The sequence below is a fragment of the Hyperolius riggenbachi genome, chromosome 3 (genome assembly GCF_040937935.1).
Source record: "Hyperolius riggenbachi isolate aHypRig1 chromosome 3, aHypRig1.pri, whole genome shotgun sequence".
In the NCBI taxonomy this organism is placed as follows: Eukaryota; Metazoa; Chordata; class Amphibia; order Anura; family Hyperoliidae; genus Hyperolius; species Hyperolius riggenbachi.
The window spans coordinates 77,107,244-77,132,437 of NC_090648.1; the positions used below are offsets into that span (position 1 = coordinate 77,107,244).

Below are 25,194 nucleotides of genomic sequence, written 5' to 3' on the forward strand. Positions count from 1 at the left end.
GGTACACAGAAAATTTGGTACACAAAAGAGAAGTTGCAGGGCATGCTGGGTTGTCTTTTTTTTGCTTCTCTACTTCCCCTCAGACTTAACTAATGCAGCCCGATTGGCCGAAGCCTCTTTCCCTCCTGTTTTCCCATCCCACACCTCTGTTCCTCTCTGATTGGCCAACATTTCTCAGGTTGAAACAATGCACTTTCTATAGTGAAGGGCGGGCAAATCAGGCAGAGGAGACTAAGGGCGGATATTACATCACAACTGGCTTCAAAATAGCCACAGTAAATATGGAAACTGTCTAGAATAGGATTCTTTACTTTTCCTTTATAAAATTCACAGGAATCATAACGTGGACAGTGCAATACATATGTTATGTAAGTAGAACAAGTATTTATCTACTTATATATTTGTTTTTTTTCCTGAGATAGTATGGCTGACAGCTCCTCATTAATACTAAAAAAAAAATTGGTTTGGCTTTAACTGCTCCATACTTTACAAAATTGGATCAATTGTACAAATCAAGTGTTGTGACTTTCCTGCCCCTCATGTTAGTGACATGGACTATAGCAGACAACTAGCAATCTTCAAAGGTGGCCATACACTTGCTGCCAGCAGCAGATCGACCTACATTTTCCATCCTGTCAGATAGATCAAATCAATTGAAATCGACCGCAAATCGATCAATCAATAGATGTGATAGAATCGATTTATGATCGATTTTATTGATTCCATAGAATCGATTGATCAATGGCTGAAATCGACTAGTGTATGGGCCCCTTTAGAAAATTTTACTTACATATAGCTGTTGCAGACATCAAGTGTGGATTATAGTGATGAGCAGCAGAAAACCCTTGCAGTTTAACAAAGGATGGAGGGTTACATTAGCTGTGGAACATGACATCATCACACCCTGAATGTGCATTCACTAGAAGATATGCAGAAACACACAGAGAGACAACAGGGCCATGGTAAAGCATGCATAGTAGATTCAAGTATAGTAGTATGTTATACAATACAGTATACAGTGTTCTCCCCGGAAATTTTTTCCAGCCGGGTGGCATGAAAAATTAGCCGGGTACAGTGCGAGGGGGGAATGCAGGGCCAGTGCAACTTTGCTTACAGAATAAAAGGAGGATGAGGAGGCAAGCCGATGTAGCTAAATACACACAATGTAATTTTCTGACAGATTTACTGTCAGATTGACAATTTTCAACATGTCCAATCTGATTTCCGATTTTCTGTTTACTTTTATAGGAAATCGTGCAAAAATCAGATCGGACATGTTGGGAATAATCGATCTGACAGTAAATCTGTCAGAAAATTGCATTGTGTGTACCTAGCATTAGCATTGTTTCAGATTAAGGTGTCCAGGTCCCTTTTTAAGCGGACTGGAACTCAGAACTTCCTCTCTGCTTTAAAAGATACACAACAGCATAGAGCAACCTTTAAATAAAAGCATTTCTTTGTCACAGCTGATACAAATCCTAAAATGATGATATTTAAACTTTCTCAGCCATTCTAGCTGAACTTGTGAACTAAGAATTTACGATACCTCTGGGTCAATCCTAATCCGAGGTCTGTGAGCATGGAGTAAACAAGGATCCTTATTTTAGCTAATAACCTCTAACCCCATTCAGATGGTCTGTTTGAATTAAGGCATCCTAATGACATGTATTTATGCTTGAAAAAAAAATCTGTTTTCCCTTTTGATGTTGCATGTATATAAGCTGTCTGTACCACCAGCCTGCAAACTAACAGGATATAAGCCAGACGAAGGCTGAAAGGCCGAAAGCTTGCTTATTTTTATTCATTTTTAGTTAGCCAATAAATGGTATCATCCTGATTTAAAACTTCTTGCTAAATCCTAAAATAAATCTGCAGTTTCTAGTTCCTGCTTTCTTGGAAGCAGACATAGGTTTAACATCCAGTGCTTCCAAATGAGCATATCTGCCCTATCTGAAATGGCAGTCATGTGGCACAGAAAGAGATCAAATTACACAGGCTTTTCTCTCTAAACACAGGGTGCATTTATATGCTTTCCTTGGGTCCTGTGCAAGAGTTCGGGTGCGTACAGACATGCGACTATAGTCGTTTGAAACGATCGTTACCGACGGCATTGCCCGACGATCGTTCGTAAAAAGTGCACAAACGATCATTAAAACGACCGACCAACGAGATATGTCGTTGGTAAAGGACGATCCATTCTGCCAGATCTTTTCCAACGACCATCGTTCAAAAAGTAATGTCTGTACAACGATCGGTCGTTGATCGTTCGTTCTCAAAGCTTTGCACATGCTCAAACAGTTCTTTTTGACACTTGTGTTTGAAATCAGTTTATACATCATGTTGCGCACGCAACGCTCGTTCCAAGATCGTTCGTACATGAACGATGTTCAAAGTAGCCTTTCTTCAAACGATCATCGGCCGATACCTCCTTTAACATCTTTCGTCGTTCAGAACGAACGATCGTTATCGTATGTCTGTACGTACCCTTCAGCTCCACTAAGTTACTGCAGCGTGATTGAGAAGGGGGAGGGGGAGCACAGCACTACAGACACAAGCTAGGGGGGAGACACAGCAGGAGACGAGTGCACAGGAGGCTGTCTTATGCTGGGCATACACGGGTCGATCCGGCGGCCGATTAGCCGCCGGATCTACTCCCGCCACGTCCCCGCTCGCGTGCGCGTGCACCTGGATCTATTCCCACTCATCCCCGCCGGTGCTTCTTATCTCCCGCTCGATTCGCTGCTATTGTCCGGCCGCGGGTATCGAGCGCAGAATCAATCCCCGCGGTGATCGGACACGTCGGATTTTATCAATCGAGCCATCAGTGGCTCGATTGATAAGGGGGCATCGAGCTGTGTATGCCCAGCATAAGGCTTACAGACAGCCTGTCAGTGAACATGCTGTGCTTGGCTGTGTCTCCTCTGCGGAGTCTGCCCCCAAACTGAAAATAAAACAAAAAAAATAAACCTGCAAAGCTTCTGCTGCTCTCCGAGCCTCCCCCCAGCTGGATTAGACCAGCAGCTCGTTTACATGCTCTGGCTTGGTGGTTACCTGCAGTCTGGGGGAGGAAGGGGAGAATTAATTAGCAGCTCCACGGCTGTCCCTACGAGGCTCTCATAACTCCTGAAGCTGCTGCTATTGCCCAGGGTTGTGTGTCCGTCATTGCTTGGCTGACCCTCTCTCTTCATTGACGAGAGAGAGGCACCACCACCGCCATAACATACATCCTACTTCTCCTTGGTGGCGGGAGGGAGAAATTAGAATCAGAGCAGGAGTCCCGCCCCTTACAACCCGCCCAGCCAATCCCCGTCTCACCAGAAAGCTCGAGGTGACAGGCAGAGCTCCTGCAGGGTACAGCCTTAGCTTTCGCTACTGTGCATGCGAGAGCTGGCGCTGATTTAAAGCAGGCAATGGAGCACTCCTATGTGCAGATTAAATAGGATTACAGCACTGGATTCTAGAAGCTAGGCAAGCACATGACAACAGGCGGGCGGGGTTTCAAATCAGCCGGGCGGCCCGCCCACCTAATTAGCCCTGGGGAGAACACTGGTATATAGTACCATGTTATACAATTTCCCCATCATGTTATTTTACAGTTATTAAAGTGGTACTCAGCCTTTCCTGTTCTAAGAGATTATTTACAGCATAAAATCTACTACCACAAAAATGTTTGGGAGCAGAACATCATTCAAACAGTTAAACACAGCACTTTGTCCTTCATTGGAAAGCTCCTTGCTTCATTGGGCAGCTTCTGGTCTCATCAGAAAAGTTGATAACATTATCTTTTGTTTATATTCCTTTGTCAGATACATTTAGTAAACATTAGCAAACTGCCAAAACTGAGCTGGGAAGCAAGAAAGCCCAATCTACATGAAACGATTCTATTTACGATTCGATTACGATTCTATTTACGATTCGATTAAATCCGACATGTCCGATCCTGATTCGATTTGATTCAATTCGATTTGCCATTGTTTTGCAATGGCAAATCGAATTGAAACGAATCGAATCAGGATCGGACATGTCGGATTTAATCGGATCGTAAATCAAATCGTAATCGAATCGTAAATAGAATCGTATCGCGAAGATTGGGCTGAAGAACTGAGAAGATAGATTTTAATATCTCACTACAGCAGCTATGCAATAAAATGCAATGGCAGCTTTCAGAGCAGATAAACTGGGGGTGAGGAGTGAGCAACCGTGTGAAAGTCAGCAACCTGGCTTGAGTGTCCTGTGTGAATTTTGTATATGGCTGGATGAGCAAGAAGAAAAAAAGTGTTAGATATCGAAGGCCTGGATCCACTACAGACAAGGCCACTTACATTTCCTATAATACTAATCCATTTAATGTTTCATTTTCATGTTCCACAATGAAGGTAAATCACTTTTTAGCACAGACACCTAACCGATAATTTCAATAAATAATTTTAACTAATAGTCCTATAAACAGATTACTATACCCGCTATATCCCATTGGGCTTGATGCATGAACAGCTGGTAAATTTGTCATGTGCAAGCAGCGCGTGGCAATTTTACCAGTGCTAACGCCAGGAGAACGGCGTCACACACGTTACCAGGGTAACCCTGGGCGTTACTACGGTACCACAGCTGACATTGGTAATGCACGTGGCAGTAATAGTGTAGTGGATGCAGTTACCTTGGCATTTGTACCAGAAAATTTACTGGCCTTTCGTTAATCAGGCCATGTGTTGGTTTAATCACTTCTCTTGATAGCAGACTGTATTTAGTTTATTTTTACATCTTAGTATTCATTCTGTTGTTCAAGCAGCTGGAGAAGAGCATCCGGCGACTGAGGGAGAAGTTTCATGGCAAAGTTCCTATAGAGACAGCCGTTCATCTCATGAGAGAATTTGGAAACAATCATGATCAAGTGTGTAAATACATCATCATCCTCTGCAAGGATGAACTTAATGGTAATCAGTGTTGGAACATTACTGTTCTCTGTCACATGACACACACTGCTGGCCTTTGCCACATGACACACACTGTTGTTCTCCATCACAACACACACTGCTGTTCTCTGTCACATAATACACGCTGCTGTCGTTTGTCACATGACACACTCTTGTTCTCCATCACAATACACAGGGCTTTCCTCTGTCACATAACACACACTGCTGCTCTCTGTCACGTGATACATGCTGCTGTCCTCTGTCATGACATACACTGCTGTTATATGACACACGCTGCTGTCCTCTGTCACATGGCCAGTACTGCTGTCATATGATACATATTTCTGTCCTATGTCACATACAGTAACACACACTGCTGTCAGATGACAAATACTGCTGTCCTCTGTCACATGACACACAAAGCTGTCCTCTGACACATGACACACTTTGCTCTCCCCTGTCCCCTGTCATATAACACAAACTGATGTCCTCAATCACAATACACACTGCAGCCTCTGTCACATGACACACATTGAAGCCTCTGCCACATACATACATTGCTGTCCTTTGTCACATGACACACACTGCAGCCTCTGTCACATGACTCACACTGCAGTATCTGTCACACACATACATGCACTGCTGTCCCCTGTCACATGACACAAACTGCAACCTCTGTCACATACATACACTGCTGTCCCCTGTCACATGACACACACTTCAGTCTCTGTCACATACATACACTGCTGCCCCTGTCACATGACATGCACTGTAGCCTCTGTCACATGACACTTACTGCAGCCTCTGTCACATACATGCGCTGCTGTCCCCTGTTACATACATACGTTTCTGTCCCGTCACACACACTGTCCTCAGTTGCCTTACTCTGTGTTCATGCAATGCTGTAGCTTCCTTTACTCATAAAAGTGTGTGTTTGGTTTTTAGATATTGATCCAGATGACAAAAGCGGTTTGAAGAAGGACAAAGTGGCAATGGTAAGATGTGAGTCTCTCTCATACATATTTCATGTGACTGCACAAAAATCAATTCACCGGCACGTCTTTCTTGTATTTGTCCCAACTTGGGAATTCCCTATTTCTGATCTCACAGGAATCATGGCAATGTTTTCCAACTGTCAAAAACTATTGTTCTGTTATCATGCATTTTACACGCTACTCTGTGACTATATCAGTGTGTGTTAAGGAACTCATATACAGGGAATTGATTTCTAAAATGATTCTTTTTCAATCAGTTTCCCATTGATATTGACCTAAAATCAATAAAAAGTATCAATCAGACTGCATGGAAGACTTAGGTGGGGCGGGGCAGGAGTGGCGGTTGGTTGGCTGCCATAGCAATGCGCTGCATGGAATGGTGCAACGCTGCGGTTTAATCAATATTCAATAAATTCACTGATGGAATTTATTGAAAATCTATGAGGCAGAGTAAAGGTTAAAGGATACCCGAGGTGACGTGACATGATGAGATAGACATGTGTATATACAGTGCCTAGCACATATATAACTATGAAGTGTTCCTTTTTTTGTTTCTCTGCCTGAAAGAGTTAAACGTCAGGTATGTAAGTGGCAGTTCCTGTCTGAGTCAGGACGGGGTCAGACTACAGTGTGACCCTCACTGATAAGAAATCACAACTATATAACACTTTCTTAGCAGAAAAGGGCTTCTGAGAGCAGGAAAGAGATGAAAAAGGTCAATAGTGCATAGATTTTAGCTCTGGCGTACTTCACTGAATGTGTCATTAAGCAAAAACAATAAAACAGTAAAATCTTAAAATGTAGATTGAAATCCTCTATAATAAAACCCTACTGTCTCTGCGTCCCATGTCCCAGTGTGTGTCCCACATGCACTCTGCGCATGTGCAGTGAGGCAGAGACATTGAGGGAGAGTGACGCGCGGCGAGCGATGACGGGCGAAGGGGCGGGTGGGCAGGCGCGATGTGCGGCGGAAATGTGCGGGTGCATGCGCAGTGACAGACCTAGCCTGTTTTTTAAACGGGCTTAGGTCCACTAGTATAAAATAAAACTGTGGAATATCTTTAAAAAAAGTCATTTTTTAGGAGAAGGAGGATAGATACAATTGTTTGGTTTTTTTTAGTTTATTTTGACCTCGGGTGCCCTTTAAATGGCATCTGAAGCAAGAGGGATATGGAGGATGACCTATTTATTTCCTTTTAAACAATGCACATTACCTGGCTGTCCTGCTGATCCTCTGCCTCTAATACATTTAGCCATAGACCCCCGAACAAGCATGCAGATCAGATGTTTGACTGAAGTCTGACTGGATTTGCCACATGCTTGTCTCAGGTGTGTGATTCAGACACTACTGAAAGATCAGCAGGATGCCAGGCAACTGGTATTGTTTAAAAGGAAACAAATATGGCAGTTTATATATCCCTCTCACTTCTGGTGTCCTTTAGGCCGGTTTACACTTCTTTTATGAATGGCAGCTGGGATGTGATGCTTTTGCCGCCTCCCACCGCAGCACAAATAAATGACAAACACATGACCCTGTGTCAGAATGCGCTGACAGGGTGCATAGCACCGCCCCCAGGGTGCATAGCACCGCCCCCGCTCAGTGACATACTCTTTGCTAGACAGACCGTATGTAACTGGGATACCCGTCGATCTGCACATGCACACCACGCTCCTGTCGATTACATTTCTGTATCGTTCATTGACTCGAATATCTTCTGCCGTCGTGGAAGTCATACGGTAACGCAGTGCAGGCTTTCCGTCGGTTCAGCGGCGATTCAGAAGCTTCCGCCACAACGGGACGCGGTCAGTCTGCAAGGCCTCATACACTTGCATTGCCATGGCGTACCTTGCGGGAAAACAATACAAAGGACATTTGTCAGGGCCTGTTTCCACTTGTGCGGTGCGAATCGCCGCGGTAAAAATTTGCATGCGGATGGGAATTTCGCATGCGGGTGTATGCAAATTTTCATGCGAATTCGCATGGATGACGATGTATGCGAATTTAACCATGGCAGTGCCTGTGTGCTTTTCCATTGATTCCATGCGAATCCGCATGAAAATTCGCATACCAAAACCGCATGCGAATTCCCTATTAAATACATTGCGAATGCGAATCGCATAGTGGTATGCGAATTCCGATGGCTCTGCCGTGCAGATTTTTTTCTGCACAAAAAAAACGCTCAGAAATCTTGACAAGTGGAAACAGTCCCATCCACTTGTATTGTCTATGCGAATGCCCGTATTCGCTCTAGTGGAAACGGCCCTTATAGAGATAAAGGTATCCTTGAACTGTTTGACTAGAATTAGCACTAAAGTGTGTCTCTTTTACAGAATGTGATCAATAAACTCAAGAAGGACAATGATGTGCCAAAGGTACGTGTTGTGCTGTAAGATTTTGTTATTGGCTAAACCCTGCTCTGATGCAACTGCACACAAAATCCTGAAAGGGCTTTGTTTGCTTTTCTTCTGCAAAAACATTACGGTATGGCATTGGGTCAGGTAGGAACAATTACCGTATATACTGGAAACAGTCACCCTCAAGTGCAAAGCAGTGTTCACTCTTCAGATTTTCCCTTTTGCCTGTCTGAAATGATTACTCTTGGTCACCTCAGTGTAAATTGCGTACAGGTGTCCCCAGGCCCGGATTTACATCACGGGAGCCTATAGGCACAGATGTCCTGGCATCCTAAACTTCACCCTCGAGAAACCCACAAACCCCCACTGAACCGCACTGCAAGTGTGGTGGCTGTCCAAGCTGTCACTTCTCCCATACAGGTCATAGGTAGCTATAGGTGTCCCTTAGCATTAGGTAACCAGCTAGTGGTGCCCCGACTGAAGGGAGATCTTTTCAGTGGAATTCCGAGAGCGAGGTGACTAAACATCTCAGGACTCTGCATAGGGAAGGAAGAAGGCACTAGGGGAGGGAAGTGAGCCGCCCCTCCTTCATCAGGCGCCTGTAGACGCGTGCCTACAGTGCCTTATGGTAAATCTGTCCCTGGGTGTCCCCCAGAGCTGCTGACTTCCCCTTCAGAAACCTGGTGGGCTAGATTGCTGTCCTCTGGCTGCTATGGTTAGTGGTTGTCCAGTAGTGTTTCTGTACAACTGTAAGGCCTGGGACCCACCAGGAATCGCTGTAGCATTTTAAAAAGCGTTGTGTGCAGTGATTCCTTGTGCGATTGCAATCGCTTTTCCTGGCGCTTAGAAGCGCTGTACAGTAAACTGTGCAGCGTTTCCAATTAGCAATTTTTCATTTAAATAAACCTTATCGTACTTACTGAGTGTCGGATGTCCGACTTCCGTCTGTAACTCTACCCCTAATGAAAGAGGTCATAAGTGCTTCTCTAGGACCAATCAGAGAAGTGCCTGTGACCTCTTCCTTTAGGGGGCGGGGCTATGGATGAAAGCAGGAAATCTGGACACTTGGTGAGTAAAATAAAGTTAATTTAAATCGTAATTGCTCGGCCCCAAAATCGCCCTAGTGAGTCCCAGCCCTTAGAGTTCCTAGAGTGCAAAAAAAACTGAGCTTTTCCGCATCTGAAAAACAGACATGTTCAAGAATTCTGTGTTATTTTTAGGATCCGTTCATGCTTGTTAGTCCACAATAGATCCAGCAGGAGTGGAACGCAAAATTTGGAACCTTATAGTAAATACGTTTCCCTAGAAGCCTAAGGTGGAAATTAATTTGCTCCAGACTCCAACTGGACCACAATGAACTATCAGAACGGACGCTACACTACGCTGGCTTTTGGAGATCCGGCTGTGTACATTTCAAATGGCCACACACAAATTTGCCGAAAGGCTCATCCTGCTCCTGCCATGGGGCCATGTTAAATACTATTCCCCCTCCGAGAAGTCACAAGTTGAGTGCCGGCAATCACCTGCGACCAAATTAGTCAGTGAGCGCCGCTACAGCTGTACATTTTATTACGACCTATGGCTGTGCCCAAACGATCCTGTTGAAATTAGCTGGTCTGATGCGGCTGTAGTGGGAACCAAGCCTTATTCTGAAACACTTCCAACATGGTCATTTCAGTTGGCAAAAGAAGCCCATGGTGGATTAATTAACTTTCTAGAAGTGTTTTGGCACTGCTCTTTGTCATTGGAGTCCCCGGTCCTCGTAGCTCCCATGCTTCACAAAACGTCCTCCGAGTGGCGAAGAGATAATCTGAAGAACGCAGGCACAAGTTTCAAACTGCGCCTGCACAGTGAAAGAAAGCACTTTTGAATGAGCGCTTGCTTTCGCTAGTGTGGTTTGGAACTTGCACCTGCGTGATTTACACACCGTCTCTAGGGGGAGCAACCTGTTTTTCATATTCGACTGGAGGATTTTGTCTGGAAACCGGGGAGCTGAGATGAGGGGGCGTGGGGGACTACACAATGAGCAGCGCCAGGACACTTTTTTTTGTTCCCAGTTCAGGGGTACTTTAAGTGGACCCCCTACGTTTTGAATCTTTTAATTTGAAAAATCTGTAGACGCCTCCCGGGGTCACCTGACCTGCAACGGGTCACACGACACGCTGGGAGCCATGCACGGACACCGGAAAGCCGCTGGGAGGTGCAGGGTATGTTGAAGACGGCGCCTGGACAATTGGTGAGTATTTCCTGCTTTAAACACCCCCCCAACCCCTAAAAGCTAGTTGAGACTTCCGGTTGCCTGAGATAACGGGGGCTTTGCTGTGTATTGCCATATTCCCCAACAAATATCACCATTACACCTCCTCCTGCCACACAAACCTTTCAGTTTTACGATGTCCTCCAAGCACAGCCATGTACCCAGGCTTCACTATTTACCAGCAGTTCTGGATTTGTGCCTTGCTTTCAGGAGTATACTATAAAGAGATGATTTGCATATTCAGAAGTGATGATAGAGTCATGGGAAATCACAATTGTTCACTAAAACTTTAACTGACATTCATTAAAACGTTACAGAGGAACTCCAGTGAAAATAATATAATAAAAAAGTGCTTCATTTTTACAATAATTATGTATAAATTATTTAGTCTGTGTTTGCCCATTGTAAAATCTTTTAAATCCGTGATTTATATTCGGACATTTATTACATGGTGACATTTTTACTGTTGGCAAGTGATGTAGCTGCTGCATGTTTTTAAACAGCTATTTCCCGCAATGCAGCAAGGTTCACAGACAGGAAACTGCCAAGAGTACGTACTCAGAATTTCTTGTGGGAGGGGTTTCACCACAATATCAGCCATACAGAGCCCCCGATTGTCTGTTTGTGAAAAGGAATAGATTTCTCATGTAAAAGGGGGTATCAGCTACTGATTGGGATAAAGTTCAATTCTTGGTCGCAGTTTCTCTTTAACTGACATTCAAGCTTTAACTGCCATTGTTCACTAAAACTTTACCTGGCATTCACTGGACCCTTCTGTGAGCTGTTCTGTAGACTTGTGTGAACTGACTGGTATAACTGGCAGGGGTTCCATACGTGCAAACCAGAGGAAACACAATACCTGTAAATCTGCCTCATGTATCTCTTGTTTGTGCTGCTGGTGTGCCTGCAGGCAGTGTGACCGCTTACTGAGAAGATCTATGTGTCTTTTTCTTGACAGGACGTGAGTACAGACAAGGAGATACAGGTACAGTTTATAACTTTATTATGTACCTTTCAAACCCAATCCAGGCATAGTTTTTCCATTGGCATTTAATTACAATAAAATTACAATATTAAATGAATTATGCATGAAATGCTTTGTAAAAAATATTGTACTTCTTGCAAAATATGAAAGGAAAATACTTATTTTTGACAATGCATAGATTCTCAGCAACAGAAGGCTGTCTCCTTGCACTCCTAGTTGGTCTGAAACACTCCCCTTTGAGTCACATGGGCAGACAGGGGAGATGGGGAATGGCTTCTCAGCTGACCCTATGGGGTCAGTTCACCAAGCATTACCGCATTCGGTAATGCTCAAAACAGCTGATTTTACCGAGCACTTAGGGAAGTGTTAATTCAACAAGGCTGTTACCGCATGGAAAGCAGGAATTACCGAGCAGTTAGGTAAATTACCGACTTTTGCGGTAAATACCTCAAGAAATGTCAGTAAATGTCAATTCACCAAGGTTACATGCGGTAAAAGACAGTTCCATTATTCTTCTGTCTGTATCAGTGCATGGTTCACAGAAGCAGAGCAGAGAGATTACGGAACAAAACAAGCTTCCCCTGCCTCCCTTCAGCAGTTTAACTTCTTAAGTTTCTGTTTGAAACTGTGGAGGAGCTAGTTGGGGAAAAAAGGAGGTAATGGGGGAAATCACCTAAGCAGGGCATGTGTAAAGTCTCTTGGACTTCATCTAAGCTGTGGCAAATGAAAACAAATGTTAAGAAAGACTAATGGAGACTAGATTCAGAGCAAGCAGAGGCAGTATAACAAAACATGTACATCTAAAGGGATATCAGGATGCCTCTTACAATCTTAATGCTGTCTCTGCACGGAACAGCATTTAACACAGATACTGACATCTGGGCTTTGGTAAATTACCGAACTTTTGCACCTGTGAAAATATTGTTGAATTAGCACACAAGTATAAAATACCGAATGCTAATTTTTTTTCTTATCGAACAGCCTTTGATAAATTGACACTATTGTCTTCATACTGATTTGGACTGTCGGTCTCTAGATAGGGATGGTCAGTGACATGCTGAAGCATCTGAATCAAGCATGCAACTAATCTTGTCAGATTTTTGTCAGAAACACCTGATCTGCATGCTTGTTCAGGGTCTATCGCCAAATGTATTAGAAGCAGTGGATAAGCAGAGCCGCCAGGCAACCCCTGTTGTTTAAAAGGGAAAAAATACATTAGCCTTCTCACCTCAAGTCCCTTTTAAGAATGCCAATTTCATCCGTCGTTTGGCAGTCAGAGCAATATATTTCCCACTGATAAGTAATCACACGTTATGAAACGCCTGTGTGACTGAGAAAAACACTTGGATAGTGAACAATAATTCAAGTTTTGTCTATATGGGAGCTAAGTAAACATATTATTCACCTATAGTAGGCAAAACTTTAAAGTTGTGTTTTAAACCAAAATAAAGCTATGGGATTCGAGGAAAGTCCTATTGAAGTTTAGGACTATGGATATAATTGTGTGTCTAATCAGTTTATTTTGACTTCAGGTTTGTCCTGAGCAGTACCCAGAAATCTTTTGTATTGCTAGTTCACTTAGCTTGCACAACAAAAAAAAGCCATATCCCTCTTACTTCGGGTGTCCTTGAAGTAAGTGACTGACTTTATGCATGCATACACATTTCTGTGTATTCCTTTACCTAATGTGAAATGAGAAAGCTGTGGAAAATATCTTCTGGAATATAAAAAAAGGCCTGTTCAAATTCCTTTACTTTTCTTGTCGGTGAAATGTTGGCATGCTGCACTTCAAATTCTTTAAACTAAAGATAAAGGCTCACGCACATGCAACTATTCCATCCAACTATCATCCAAACTGGATCTGTTCTACAATATAGTTGGGCAGGTGTACACGTTCAAACGACTAGATGAGCGACTGACAGCAGCCGGTTTGTGCGATCCAACAGGCGCATCAACTCACACGGCTGTTGGGATGATATTGTGCAGTTGGTCACGTGTGCACAAGTCGTTTGAATGACTTGTGCTTGTTTAGAGTTGGTCGTTTAGTTTTTTTGGCCGTGTGGAAATACATGTCATGTGAATGGGTTGACGTGTGGTTGGTCATGTCGTCGTGCTGGTCGTGCACTTAGTTGGACGTGTGTACTAGCCCTACCCCTCTGCACTCCACCATGTACAGTACATAGAGTCCTGTTTATCTGAAACTCAACTAACCAGCAGTCTCAGCCAACCAGCACCAATCACCAGCAGAACTCAGAGTGGTGAAGGCCAACTTCTTTGTCTGTTTGTGGGCTCTTCTGTGCTTAAACACTGGGCTCCATGGCTCCCCCAAGGGTAATATACTTGCAGTGACTGTATGTTTATGGTATGTATATACAGTAGAGTGGGGTATAGTATTGTGTTAGCTAGGCCTACTTTTAGCTTTGAGTCTCAAGCAACCAGAAAGCACACTTCTCCGACATCAGCCTATCCCCATCGGTGTTGTATAACTCAGACTCTACTGTATGTATATGTATATCATGGAGTAGTGCAGAGGGTTAACTTCAATTTTCAACTTTTCAACTAAGTCATTATCCCGGCGAGGGCTTTGGTGGCTTCTGGTATGGTAAAGAACGCTAGCGAGTAGGAGTTCGAAGGGAAACTGCTTACGTACGCTGCACTTTGTTTTGGCTCAGCAGTAACAGTGGCTTTGCTCTTTAAAATGCTTGGAGCATAGCATTTGCTGGGAATTTCGACAAGAATAATAATCCTTATTTTTCTATATTTCAGGAGCTGGCTACAAAGCTGAAGCTACTTCCCCTGACAGAGAAGAACTTAAGGATGTTCAACAATGCTACTGAAAACCGGATCCCTTCTAACGACCGACAGTTCTCCTGCAAGCAGTGCGACAAGATGTGGTGGAGGAAGGTTCCGCAGAGGAAAGAGGTGTGTGCCCCTAAGCATCGCAAAGAGTGGCTGTGATGGGGATCTTGTGATGTGGGTTAAGCCTAAAGTGTACGCCGAGGTGAAACACATTGCTGAGCATGCCCCCCACCATAAGAAATTTGACAAGGACTTGTTGGATAGAAGATTGGGGCTTGGCTCCTCTTCAGGAACAGGCATTGCCAAACTGTGCCTGCGCGAGAACGGCTGCGTCTGTGCAGTAAGCCAGAGATGCTTGCGTATGAACGGCAAGCAACTGGCAAGCACGCGTATCCGGCATCAGGCAATCCCCACCTGTGCCAATACAGGGACTTTGCTGTATGTGTTTTTGACCCGAGCTTCAGATCAAGTTCCCTTTACCATATAGGCACAAGCTTGTTTTATTTCTTCTGTGAACGCTGTTTGCTGTCCTTGGAAGGGATTTAAGTGGCTGTAAAACTGTCCAATCTCTACTGCTAAGTATCCAAATGTGTTTGGAAAGCACTTGTGTACAGTTATGGAGTACTCTTGACAATGAAATGTGCCAAGGGGTTCTTGAGATGAGAGGTTTTAGGGTACAGGCAGTACTTGGTGAACACTGCCATTAATAAAGAGCTACAAGGCTTAAAGTCAAGCTGAGACAGAAGCGCAGGTGCAGAGCGTGCGACTGAAGCCCTATTACTGGGGACTATTACAGAGGAACAAAGCCAACGGGGAGGGACGCAAAAGAGTTTAAAGGGTGGAGGAAGCCCAAGGTATGTATCGATTCTTTCCTTTATTCCATCTCAGGTACACTTTAACTATGTTGAGAAACACTGACCTACAACACTAGAATTTACATTTCTGAAGCTAAGATTTGCACCTGAGTATTTACATATCACTTTCAAAACTGCTGTGCTGCCTAGTTACTAATCACCTCCCTAGTAATGCAAAAAGCAAAATCAGTCAGATTGATATAAATATCACCATAAATATCACATAAAGTCCACTGAGTGCGCTGTGGTTCCTCCTGTGTAAAAGTCAATATTCTTCTGGTGCTATGCACTCCACTGCGCGCTCCTCCAGAGACCTATAAAACATCTCCACATAGTGTGATACTGTATAACCAATCAATAGTCCAAAAAATACTCCACAGTGTGGGTGCGAGTGACAACCGTGTCCACACGTGATCCCCACTACCCTAGAGGTCAAAAAGGCTCACCAGATGTAAACCACCGTGATTCAGGTGGCAATCTCACGTTCATTAATATGTATCACTCAGAGCATCAGTGATCATATCCAGTTCCAGTAAAAAAAATCCTTTAATAAAAGCATAAAACAGAATCATCGCGCAGCATGTCAATCCAAACTGAATACACACTGCGCCTCTCGTGCACTTGGGTAACTTACAGACTCCCTTTAGGGATAGAGTAGCGAGTCATAGCGGCAAGTCTCTCCAGCATCAGACGCGTCTCCAATAGCCTCTCTGCGGCGTCCCGCTATTCAGGCTCCCGAGGCTCCGGACTTCCGCACTGCGACCCACGTGACCTACGTCAGGCGTACTAGCTCCGCCCTACGCGTTTCGTCACCAGGACTCATCAGGGGCTAGCGTTGCCAGTACGCCAGCCGTAAGATATACCTCACACTTGTTGTACCTGCCCCCCGTTACCATGCCAATCAGCCTTGCCACTATCATACGCCGCACAGCGCTACAATATAAGCATTGGCTGCTACTTCCTCCACATAAAATTATTGTCTGAATCCTAAAAACATACTGCACCCATTCAGTATTGATACAGTTGGGGTATAAAGTTGAGGTGAGATTAAAATATATACGATTTACATATACTTATAGAGACCCTTATATTCATACAAACAGTGCTTCTACTCTCCTACTGCCATCAAGTGGCCATTCCCAATACTCCCATTACTCAATCATCTACAATGAAACAGTTTAGGTCAAATTCAATATTTAACCCTGTAGGTGCCAACGATTTCAAATTATGAATCCATCTACCCTCTGCCCTCGAGATATCCCTCTGTTTACTCGAACCCCTCCACTTTGGAGCTCACTTTTCAACCCCCATAAATTTAAGCAGAGAAGGGACCCGATTATGGAAATTCTTAAAGTGATTCGACACACTATGGGATTCAAATCCACTCACTATATTATAGAAGTGCTCCCCTATTCTTTTGTGTAACGCCCTTGTGGTGCGGCCCACGTACTCCAGGCCACAAGGGCACCAGAGCACCTAGACCACACCCACCGTGGCGCATGTGATACATTGTTTTAATCTATGTACCCGTCCAGAATTCCTTCCCACAAAGTGATCCCCCATCACTGGGCTAGCTTCCCTACACCCTCTACATTTTCTACATGGGAAAAAACCCTTTTGGCCCAATAGATCAGTATCCGCTGCTCTTGGGGGTGGGTCTATGAAACTAGTGACTACCTGAGATTTTAAATTTGGTGCCCTCCTATATATAAACGATGGTCTGCTTGGCAAATACTTACCTAATTCTCCATCCATCTTTATTATGTTCCAATGTTTGCTCACCACTCTTTCCACCTGCCTAAACTGCCCACTAAATCCCAATTGGACCGCAAATTCATGGTGATTATTTGGGGGCCCTCGTGTTTCCCCTATGAGACTCCCCCGATCCACTCCCCCTACTTCAATGGCCACCTTTTCCACCTGTTTTCTTTCATACCCCTTTTCCACAAACCTATCTATCAAAAGCTTACTTTGACTAGCATAGTCAGATTGCAGGGTACAATTTCTCTTAAGGCGGGTAAACTGCCCCTTAGGGATATTTTGTAGCCATTTTTCATGGTGGCAGCTGGATGTGGGGATATAGCCATTCCTGTCCGTTGGCTTGAAATATGTTTTTGTCACCAGACTTCCCTCCCCCTTCCATAACTCCAAATCCAGAAACTGGACCCTATCGGAGCTGATCATGAATGTGAGCTTGATCTCCTCCCACATATTATTCATCTCATTGCAGAACACCTCCAGTGCCTCTCTTGGCCCCCTCCAAATAAACAGCAAGTCATCCATGAACCTGGACCAGTGTGTGACCCTCTTCTCCACGTCATTAGCCAGTATCAACTCTTCCCATTTTCCCATGTATAAATTGGCCACACTGGGGGCAAACTTGGCCCCCATGGCACAGCCTTGCTTCTGTACATAAAATTCCCCATCGTACCAAAAATAGTTATGTTCCAACGAAAATTGTAACACCTTCATAATAAATTCAATTTGTCTATCGGCTAAAGTGGCTCCCCTCATTAATGCCTCATTTACCACTTCCATCCCTTTAGCATGCGGGATCACCGTATACAGGGAAGAGACATCAGCTGTGATAAGCCAATCATTGGGGCCCACTTCAATATCTGTTAATTTTCGTAGTAAATGTTTAGTGTCCTTTAATAAGAAAGGTAATTTAAGCACCTCCTCCTGCCAAAAAAATCAATATATTCCCCTATACGTTGTGTTAACGACTCCACCCCACTCACAATGGGACGCCCAGGGGGATGTTGTATATCCTTATGCATTTTGGGATTAAAGTAGATAACTGGAGTTCTCGGCACATTTGGAAGTAGATACTTGAATTCTCGGGTACTATTAATCCCCTCCCGCTCCCCTTCGAGCAAAATATCCTTTAAAGAGTTTTTGTACATCACAATTGGGTTACCAGGCAGTTTTTTATAAGTGTGTTTATCACTGAGTATTCTCCCCATTTCCCCTTTGTACTGTGTTTTACTCATAACCACCACCCCACCCCCCTTGTCTGCTGGCTTCAAAACTATATGACTCAGAACTGCTCTTTTGAAAGTATCAATGGTGCTAGTTTTCCCAGTGTCTTGAGGGTTAAAGATTGACTTATTCCTCAAAGTTGTGTGTTTATACTCTTTCTGTATTCCTATCCCTGTATTTTGTACCACTGGTTTGCTGAGGAAATATTTTTTCGAGTTTAATTTCCGTACATATTTATTTATGTCCACATAGGTTTCAAATCTATTCAGAGTTTTTTTTGGGAGCAAAATTGAGCCCTCTATCCAATAAATCCAACTGTCCTTTGGTCAAATCAACCCCACTTATATTGAAGATCCCTTTGCCTTTTACTCTCTTCTTCTTTTGTTCTCTGTATCCTCCTCTATTTCCTCTTCTATTCCTCTTTTTGTGCCCCCCCCCCCCTCCCCCATCTGTCTATGGTGTTCCATTCCTCCCTCCTCTGCAATCCTAAAAAACGATCATCAGAAAGGTTAAACGGTTCATACCTATTATAGAGTGGTATTTGTCCATTATTCCTTTGCTGTCCGGGAATGTAGGGCCCCCCATATCCATTGCCCCTGGGGGGAGGGTGCGGGTAACCCCCTCCATACCCCCCCCCCCTATGTTTTATGCTTTTATTAAAGGATTTTTTTACTGGAACTGGATATGATCACTGATGCTCTGAGTGATACATATTAATGAACGTGAGATTGCCACCTGAATCACGGTGGTTTACATCTGGTGAGCCTTTTTGACCTCTAGGGTAGTGGGGATCACGTGTGGACACGGTTATCACTCGCACCCGCACTGTGGAGTATTTTTGGACTATTGATTGGTTATACAGTATCACACTATGTGGAGATGTTTTATAGGTCTCTGGAGGATCGCGCAGTGGAGTGCATAGCACCAGAAGAATATTGAGTATTTACATAGTTTGGTTGGTTGAAAAAAGACATCTGTCCAACCAGAATTTAAAAAAGAAATAAGAAAACATTAGATACCTTTCCTTCCGACACCCTCACACATCTTGTTTTTTTCCAGGGGAGTGCAATAAAAAAATATCCCTTACAGGTTTCGGGCCAACTAACCCTTCAAGGCAGTGGTCCTCAAACTAAGGCCCACGGGCCGAATGTGGCCCCCTGAGGCTTTTTTACCGCCCCCCCCACACACACACAAAATGTATTAAAGATGCGGTCAGCTACATTTTTAAATATTGGTGGTCCGCAAATAGAATGAAGCCAGAAAGCAGTAATTCGCTGGTTTCCAATTAAGTTCCACATCAGGTGACACTGTTGTCCAATTGGACTGAAGGTTGTCACCTTAGTATGCATCACTGTCTGGCCCGCAAAGACTTCTATGTATACTCCGGCCCCCCAGCAGTCTGAAGTATGTTGACCTGGCCCTCGACCCAAAACGTTTGGGGATCCTTGCTTCAGGGGAAAAAAGGACTTACATGCATTGTTTATTTCATTCAGTTGATAGTGGAATGGGAATACATTTGTGATTGGCCCAATGATGGAGACATGGTCCCACCTCTGTGACCATCAGCTCCAGTCAGAATGCCAGGCAGCCTCTATTGACTTGCAATACTCCCCCTATTTGGCTACATGGCGCCTGGAGGCTCCACTGAGCGAGGCATTGAATGGCTGCATGGAGGTCCCAGCCAGGTCTGTATACCTGGGACATGGTTTTATCAGCGGAAAGTAAATTAACTTACCAGGAGGGCACAGGGGGACAGATAAGATCATAGGAGAGAGGGGGCACAGATGGGCCGGGTGAGGCACAGGGGGACACCGGACAAGGGGCAGACGTGACACAGACGGGCCAGTGAGACACAGAAGGACTCAGGGATAACGGCCAGAGGGGAGACAGGAGGACACCAGAGACACAGCAGCAAAGGAGGACAGAGAGGGCTCTTATGGGGGACACCTTCGGATCAGAAGAGGCACTGACTCCCCCACGACACACATACACACACTTTTGGGGGAGAAAAAAAGTGCATCTTATGGTCCAAAAAATACGGCAAGTAAAAACGAGTTCACCTCGGAACTCCTTTAATAAGCAGAGTCTCAGCAGAGCTAGTCAACTACCTTTGGTGGATTTTTACAAAACATGCATTGTTAGTGGTACTTGAGGACGGGGTTGGGTCAGGGTTTTTTCAAGGCGCTGATCTACAAATAAAATCCAATCACTTAGCAATCAAAGTGCTCAGATGTTCGGATTTTGTGTTTGACATGTGGATTCTGCAGCTAAAAACCAATTTGGAATTCGTGGAATGAATTGTAACTAATGGGCCATCCCTGTCCTATTTTGAGGGAAGCTCACATTTCCTTTGGCCACAAGAGGTCACTGCTGGCTAAATTCATTTGATATGAAAACATCAAACTGATTCTGGTTTATGAAAGTGATAATTTTTAGCACATTGGCCTCAATTCACTAAGATCATGCTGGAGATAATAAGGCAAGAGAAAACTTACCACCACACATGAGAGAGTTATCTTACCTCTTCATTCCTTAAGTTACCTCTCCTGTAGTTAATTTACCTCCTCTGTAGTTAACTTACCTCCTCTGTAGTTAATTTACCTCCTATGTAATTATTTTCACATGCAGCTAATTAACAGCCTGTCTTTAACTCTGGAGTTATTTTAAGGATTGGAGAGTTAATTTAAAGACAGAAGAGTTAACTTTAGGCTTGCCTGAGGTAAAATGTTTCCTGAATACTACATGCCTTATCACCATGGTAACAACTCTAGAAGAGTTATTAAAGACAGGAGATAAGTTTAGTGAATTGAGGCCAATGACCTCAATTCACTAAGCTTATCTTCTGTCTTTAATAACTCTTCTAGAGTTGTCACCATGGTGATAAGGCATGTAGTATTCAGGAAACATCTTACCTCAGGCAAACCTAAAGTTAACTCTTCTGTCTTTAAGTTAACTCTTTAATCCTTAAAATAACTCCAGAGTTAAAGACAGGCTGTTCATTAACTGCGTGTGAAAATAACTACAGAGGAGGTAAATTAACTACAGAGGAGGTAAATTAACTACAGAAGAGGTAACGTAAGGAATGAAGAGATAAGATAACATTCACGTGTGGAGGTAAGTTTTCTCTTGCCTTATTATCTCCAGCATGATCTTAGTGAATTGAGGCCATTGTAGTGAACTTTAATTTGTGAACCAAGATACTTTTCTTTAGATTGACTGCACCACCTATTGCAAATTAATATTTCACTGGTTATATATAGAGCTGTGTTAATAAAATGAGATGAAGAAAGTAACCATTTTCCCTGCTGCCAGCAAATTGTTTTTTTTTTCTGCTTTACCTTATGAAAGATAGGATCAGGAAGAATATCTATCCTATTAATCAGTTCTGTGTGGTATTGGTACTAGTTATCTCCTGGTATACAATGCTGCCCATAATTCATACCCCTGGCAAATTTTGATTTAAAGTTACTTTTATTAACTAGCAAGTAATTTTTTGGCCGGAAATGACATAGGTGTCTACCTAAAGATAATAAGACGATGTACAAGAGGCATTATTGTGGAAAAAAAACATTTCTCAGCTTTTATTTACATTTGAGCAAAATGTGTCCAGTCCGAAATGATTCATACCCTTCTCAATAATCAACAGAAAAGCCTTTATTGGCTATTACAGCAATCAAACGCTTCCTGTAATTGCAGACCAGCTTGTTGCATGTCTCCACAGGTATTTGTGCCCATTCATCTTTAGCAATGAACTCCAAATCTTTCAGGTTGGAGCAGGTCTTCTTTCCATCACCCTGATCTTTAGCTCCCTCCACAGATTCTCAATTTGATTCAAGTCTGGACCACTCCAAAACGTTAATGTTGTTGTCTGCTAACCATTTCTTCACCACTTTTGCTGTGTGTTTTGGGTCATTGTCATGCTGAAATGTCCTCTGGTGCCTAAGGCCAAGTTTCTCTGCCTTGAGACACTGCCACCAGCAGAGCCCGTATTCACCAGAATGGCCTTGGTGGTGATCCTTGGATTTTTTTTCACCACTCTCACTATCCTCCTGGCCAGCACAGGTGTCACTTTTGGCTCCAGACTACGTCTTCTGAGATTTTCCACAGTGCGGAACATCTTGTATTTTTTAATAATACTTTGCACTGTAGCCTCTGGAACTTGAAAACATTTAGAAATGGCCTTGTAGCCCTTTCCTGACTTGTGAGCAGCCACAAAGCGCAGCCGCAGGTCCTTCTCACTGAGCTCCTTTGTCTTAACCACGACTGTCCACAAACCAACTGCATAGAGCTGCTGTTTTTCACCTGTTGAGTTGATTAAAACAACTGTTCCCAATTAATCGGGGTGATTATGATGCTTTAGAACAGCTTGGACTAATTGGAATGGTACAGAACTTTGGATTTTCGTACAGACTGTGACAGTTTGTGAAGGGTATGAATAATTTTGGACTGGACACTTTTTGCTCAAATGCAAAGAAAAGCTGAGAAATGTTTCCCCCCACACAATAATGCCTCTTGTACATTGTCTTATTATCTTTTGGAAGACACCTATGTCATTTCCTGTCAAAACATTACTTGCTGGTTGAATAAAAGTAACTTTAAGTCATAATTTAAAAGTAGAAGACCGAGAGCCCAATATAGTGTAGTATGTATTAAAAGGGAATGGGATGTAGTATGAAATGTAAGTATTATACTCACAAACCAGGGTTGCCTCCAAAGCAACCACTGTTCAGGCAGGTGGGGAGAACACGCCTGTCCCCACTCAGGATTAAGACGTCGCTCTCTGTGGATAGTAGGAAGCTGTAGGGTAGATCACCCTTCCACCAAGGGTGGACTTCTGGATGCGCAAAGATGTACAGAGGCGCCGGTAGGGTAAAAGTTGCTAAAAGGTTTAAAATTGTTTTGGTTGCGGTGGTGGACCAGCCAACCATAAACAGACAAAAATGCTGTCGAATTTCAAAACATATATGCAATTTATTCAATTACTCCCAGTAAAAGTCGCAACGCGTTTCGCAGGCACGGACCCGCTTCTTCAGGCAATAAAGGACAGGAGCAATACACAGCATGTGGTCAAGAAGTTGTTTGGCACCTCTGTGAACCAGCGCTGTTTTGTATGATCTGGGCTGGGTGGGCTCTTCAGCCCACAGCACAGATCAGGTAGCAGGCAGGGCGATCAGACTTCTCCCCCCCCCTCTTTTTCCCACTAGGAGGCTGTCCTGTTGGGGGGGTCTGATTGCCGCCGCCTAGTTGTGCCTAGCGGGGGGAAAACCTCAAAGACCCCCTCCGCAGCGATATTCCCCCCTCCCTCTCCTTGCCTCCCTCCCTTTCTCAATATAGGCGGTACATTACAGTGATCCATCCTGTACCGCCTCAGATAGGCTTCAGCCTATCAGATGGCGACGATCCCTGGCGCCGATCTCCTTTACGGCGCTGCTGTCACAGCAGTGCCGTACAATGTAAACACCGGGGATTACGTCCCCAGGTGTTTACATTTAGCCTGCGAGCCGCGAATGGAGGCTCGCAGGCTGTTCACAGAGCCCCGCTCCATGAAATGACAGGAAACGGCCGCTCGAGCGGCCGTTTCTATGAGGCGGCTGGTCGTTAAGTGGTTAAGGTGCTCAGGTGTGTAGATCAATGAAGGAGATATGTAATCCTTAAAACATGGCCTGAATTCGTTAAAATGTATCTACAATTTAGGTGGCAAGCCTGGGTCATAGTAAACTATAGCAAATTCTGCTGAAGGTTTTCTATGATTTACTGGCCCAGTGGCACATGAAACACCTGGGTTGCTCTAAGAGATACCTCCTGCTCTCCTATGGCTAGATCCCTTTGAAGCCTTTGACAGAGTAGAACATTGTTGTAGTAGTTTTTCAGGAGGGGCGTGGCTAAACAACAAAACCTGTATTTTCTGCCACACAGGGTCTGTTTTAAAGCATCTACTCTGTTATAACTTCCATGGACAGTAAATTTATTTCTACACTTTAGGTACACTTTAAGGCTATTTATAAACTGTTAGATTGGGGTTCACTATGTACATGATGTTTCCTGGCGTAAAAATTGGTCTGAAAATTGAATGTCTACCAGAACAGTGCCAACACTAGCTGAGCACTGCTTATTGCAGTACAAATTTTGGTTTTATATATAATTGGGAGTGTGGTCTTTTTACACAAAAGGGAAAAAGAAAAAACCTTTGATCCTTTTTGGGTCATCCACTCAACCCTATCAAGGCTTCATGTGTGTAGAAAGGACCATAAAAATATAAAAATTATCAAACAGGAGCTTTTGAATGCAAAAATATCAAAATACTTTATTGACACACATATAGAAAAAGTAATAAAAACTCTCTGTTAGAGGTTCCTTGTAAATGTATCCAATACAGAATTTACAGCACAGACATGAGCTTTGTTTGTAAACTTAGTGCAAATATTGAAAAAAGGCAACGACACGCTCGTTTCGGGCACAAAAGGCCCTTCATCAGGCCAAGTTGCAGAAAGCACTGTCTGCTAATCCTGTGGACAGTGCACAGTTAGGACACCAAGGAGGCAAAAGGGCATCTGAACCAACCAGATGTAGATTACACGATCTCAATGGCGGATAAGGAGACAATACAGCCTGCTGCTAACATGGGAGTGTTAGCAGCAGGCTGTATTGGCTTTCTGCAACTTGGCCTGATGAAGGGCCTTTTGTGCCCGAAACGAGCATGTCGTTGCCTTTTTTCAATAATTGCACTAAGTTTACAAACAAAGCTCATGTCTGTGCTGTAAATTCTGTATTGGAAACATTTACAAGGAACCTCTAACAGAGAGTTTTTATTACTTTTTCTATATGTGTGTCAATAAAGTCTTTTGATATTTTTGCATTCAAAAGTTCCTGTTTGATAATTTTTATATTTTTATTGTCCTTTCTACACACGTGAAGTATTGCAGTACAAAGCCATGGCTGTGGCGTATCACTTCTGACTCTGCCCCTACAGCAGCACTGTTGCCACACTTGATAGATAAAAATACAGACCTTCCAATAAGGTTTCACTCAACATTTCAATCATTTAACAACATTT

The 25,194-nt window shown here is 43.6% G+C and overlaps 1 protein-coding gene across 1 annotated transcript in view; it reads left to right on the forward strand.

Annotated features, from left to right (window-relative positions):
• Positions 1-25,194, forward strand: part of SHFL (shiftless antiviral inhibitor of ribosomal frameshifting) — a 66,572-nt gene that overhangs the window by 35,273 nt on the left and 6,105 nt on the right. The window contains exons 2-6 of the mRNA XM_068272215.1: positions 4,790-4,934; positions 5,859-5,908; positions 8,240-8,281; positions 11,479-11,505; positions 14,272-14,427. Of these exons, the coding sequence (XP_068128316.1) occupies positions 4,790-4,934; positions 5,859-5,908; positions 8,240-8,281; positions 11,479-11,505; positions 14,272-14,427 (420 nt within the window). The remainder of the gene's footprint in view (positions 1-4,789; positions 4,935-5,858; positions 5,909-8,239; positions 8,282-11,478; positions 11,506-14,271; positions 14,428-25,194) is intronic.